We start from the raw sequence: 3054 nt of genomic DNA, 5'->3' as shown, positions 1-3054 counted from the left end.
TATGTGTTTGATTTCAGAGTTTTCAGATAATTTTTATAATGGATTTAAGATATTTCAGTTATTTTATGTGTTTGATTTCGGAGTTTTCAGTTAGTTTATTTGCTTGATTTCAGACATTTCAGTTATTTTATGTGTTTGATTTCAGAGTTTTCAGATAATTTTTATAATGGATTTCAGATATTTCAGTTATTTTATGTGTTTGATTTCGGAGTTTTCAGTTATTTTATGTGCTTGATTTCAGACATTTCAGTTATTTTATGTGTTTGATTTCAGAGTTTTAAGATAATTTTTATAATGGATTTCAGATATTTCAGTTATTTTGTATGTTTGATTTCAGAGTTGTCAGTTAGTTTATGTGATTAATTTCAGACATTTCAGTTATTTTATGTGTTTGATTTCGGAGTTTTCAGTTAGTGTATGTGCTTGATTTCAGACATTTCAGTTATTTTATGTGTTTGATTTCGGAGTTTTCAGTTAGTGTATGTGCTTGATTTCAGACATTTCAGTTATTTTATGTGTTTGATTTCAGAGTTTTCAGTTAGTTTATGTGTTTGATTTCAGACATTTCAGTTCATTTTTGTAATGGATTTCAGACATTTCAGTAATTTTTTGTCAAGGATTTCAGACATTTCAGTAATTTTTTGTCAATGATTTCAGACATTTCAGTAATTTTTTGTCAAGGATTTCAGACATTTCGGGTTATTCATATTCATGTATACATTACAAACCAAAATATCATCCAAAAAACTAGTATCCAAAACTACCAAAGTTATTATCAACAAACATTACAAACCCAATTTTCATCCAAAAAAACTAGTCTCCAACACTATCAAAGTAATGTTCATCACCCCTTTTTCAGGCTTTTCAGTTTGGCTGTGTTCAACGGAGTGTAATCATCATACTTTATGGGCCGCTTGCTCTTTCTCTTCGAAACTACACAATCCAACATAAAATAATTAAAAAGAACATAAACCATGAAATATAGGCAAAACAGTTTGAAAATTGAGAACTTACCATAGACACGGACAGATTCTTTCGCCGGAGGGTTGACGAAGTCGTCGTCGTCGTCATCGGGGGCTGCCACAGAGGTTTCCGTCGTGGGGGCTACCACAGTTCTTGCCGTCTCTTTCGTCGGAGGGTTGACGAAGTCGTCGTCGTCATCGGGGGCTGCCACGGTGGTTGCCGTCGCGGGGGCGTTCACGGTGGTTGCCGTCTCGGTGGCTGCCACGGGGGCTTCCGCCTCGGGGGCTGCCGTCTCGCTTGCCGTCTCGGGGGCTGCCGTCTCGCTTGCCGTCTCGGGAGCTGCCACGGTGCTTGTCGTCTCCGGGGCTGCCACGTTGCTTGTCGTCTCGGGGGCTGCCATCCCTTCGTCATCATCGTCTTCATCTTCGTCGTTGTCATCATCTCCATCGTTGACATCCGGAGGGTCCAAAGTTTCATCATCTTCATCGTTGTCATCATCTTCATCGTCTTCCTCCTCACCATCTTCTTCTTCTTCACCATTACCGATATCATCATCCGGAGGGTCCAAAGTTTCATCATGAATATTAACAGCTTCGTCAGGGTCAAAAAATAAACCTTCATCATTCTCCACTGCCAAAAATTATGTCACAAAACACCAAAAATTAATAACTAATATTCGAAACAGTATATAAAAAAAGCCATAAAACTCCGAAATCATTAACAATATAAAACTAAAAACTTCGAAATTCACAGTTGAGAGAGATTACCATGTGGCGATGGTGACCTCCACTGTGGAAACTTCTCCGATGGATACCTCTCTTCTTGTGTAGCGCTTCCCGGGACGACACTTACCAAATAATCGAGTTTCTCAGTCGTGTCTTTTTGCCACCTCATGATTTGCTTCCTCATGCGCTTCTGCTCCCTACACATTTTCTTAACATTCTGCTCCACATCACTCAAACGTCGTTCAAGTATTGAAAAATTCTCATCTCCACGCGGTGGGCCAACGTCCTCTTCATTCACGTACGCCGACTTCTTGTGCGCTACAACAGAATTGTAACCCGGATATTCTGGTATAGTAGATGGGTGTCTCTCGAGTATGGAGAGATACTTCTTCTCACCATCGGTAGGCTCAAGCGTCGGTGTTGCCTCCACCTATAAAACAAAACTTCGAAATTAATCATACATAATAGTTGGAAAACGTCGAAATGAAGCTGAAAATGTACATAAAATCTCCGAAGAAAAAAGTTAGAAAACATACGCGTTGTCGGATTAACTTTTTTGTGAACCCCTTCTGTCTTGCTTGTTTCATGCTCACCCATTTGAGCATTCTCGGAATGCTATTCTCGCTCAATTTCTTGCCATACTCTACACCGACAAACTCTATGGCCTCGTACGCCCAAAATTGAACCGCAGGGAGAAACCCTTGGACCGCATACTTTGCGTCTTGAACCTTCTTCTGCTTCTTACCTCGATTCTCGTATAAGCTACGCAGGTGTTTCGGGTCCGTCGCTAGCAACCCCTCGAGAGTGGCAGCCCAACTAACGTGGCCCCACGGAAACGCCATAAAGTATGGGAGCTCATCAACCATACTTAACAACTCCTCCCAAATACCTTGCCAACTATCCTTTCCTCGTATGATGCCTTCCACAATCAAACACAGTCCGAGCTTGTACAAGTCTTCTTTGTTCGTGCACGTGTTAAAAGCTGCCTCTAAATCAGCAACAGACGGTGCCTTGTGAAGTTTTTTGTCGTTGTCATCAACGTGTTCGGGGTCAGGAAAATACGTCTTCAACATACGGTTGCTTGAAAGGTGCTTCTTGAATTCTTCCGTTGATGGAAGCGTACTAAACTTTAGTCCGGTCATCAAACCAAACTCGTTTCTTCCGAAACGGATAGGATTCTTACCGATACCAAAGTAAATTGCATCCTGACATCTTTGCTGGATGCATCGTTGGAGAAGTTGGTCTATAATCACACCATTAAAGTTGAAACCCGTAACGGAAGGGGAATCGATCCAACTAAATTGTGTGTCCTTCAACCTAGCATGTAATCCGAATACCATAAATCGTGTGTTTATTACCTTCAAGA

General features: G+C 40.8%; 1 protein-coding gene across 1 annotated transcript; it reads right to left on the bottom strand.

Annotated features, from left to right (window-relative positions):
* Positions 1–793: 793 nt before the first annotated feature.
* On the bottom strand, positions 794–2830 carry LOC149393695 (uncharacterized). The gene is made up of 4 exons (XM_089618120.1): positions 2282–2830; positions 1731–2118; positions 1015–1593; positions 794–933 (listed from the first exon to the last, which is right to left on the bottom strand). Exons 1-4 carry the CDS (start codon positions 2828–2830, stop codon positions 845–847), a joined length of 1605 nt encoding a protein of 534 aa, XP_089474246.1. The 3' UTR covers positions 794–844.
* Between the last annotated feature and the right edge of the window lie 224 nt (positions 2831–3054).

Source organism: Urtica dioica, chromosome 6 (genome assembly GCF_054948205.1).
Source record: "Urtica dioica subsp. dioica isolate 48M chromosome 6, U.dioica_male_clone48M_v1_H2, whole genome shotgun sequence".
NCBI lineage: Eukaryota > Viridiplantae > Streptophyta > Magnoliopsida > Rosales > Urticaceae > Urtica > Urtica dioica.
The sequence above is the reverse complement of the archived record's forward strand: the minus strand, read 5'-3'. Positions and strand labels throughout refer to the sequence as shown.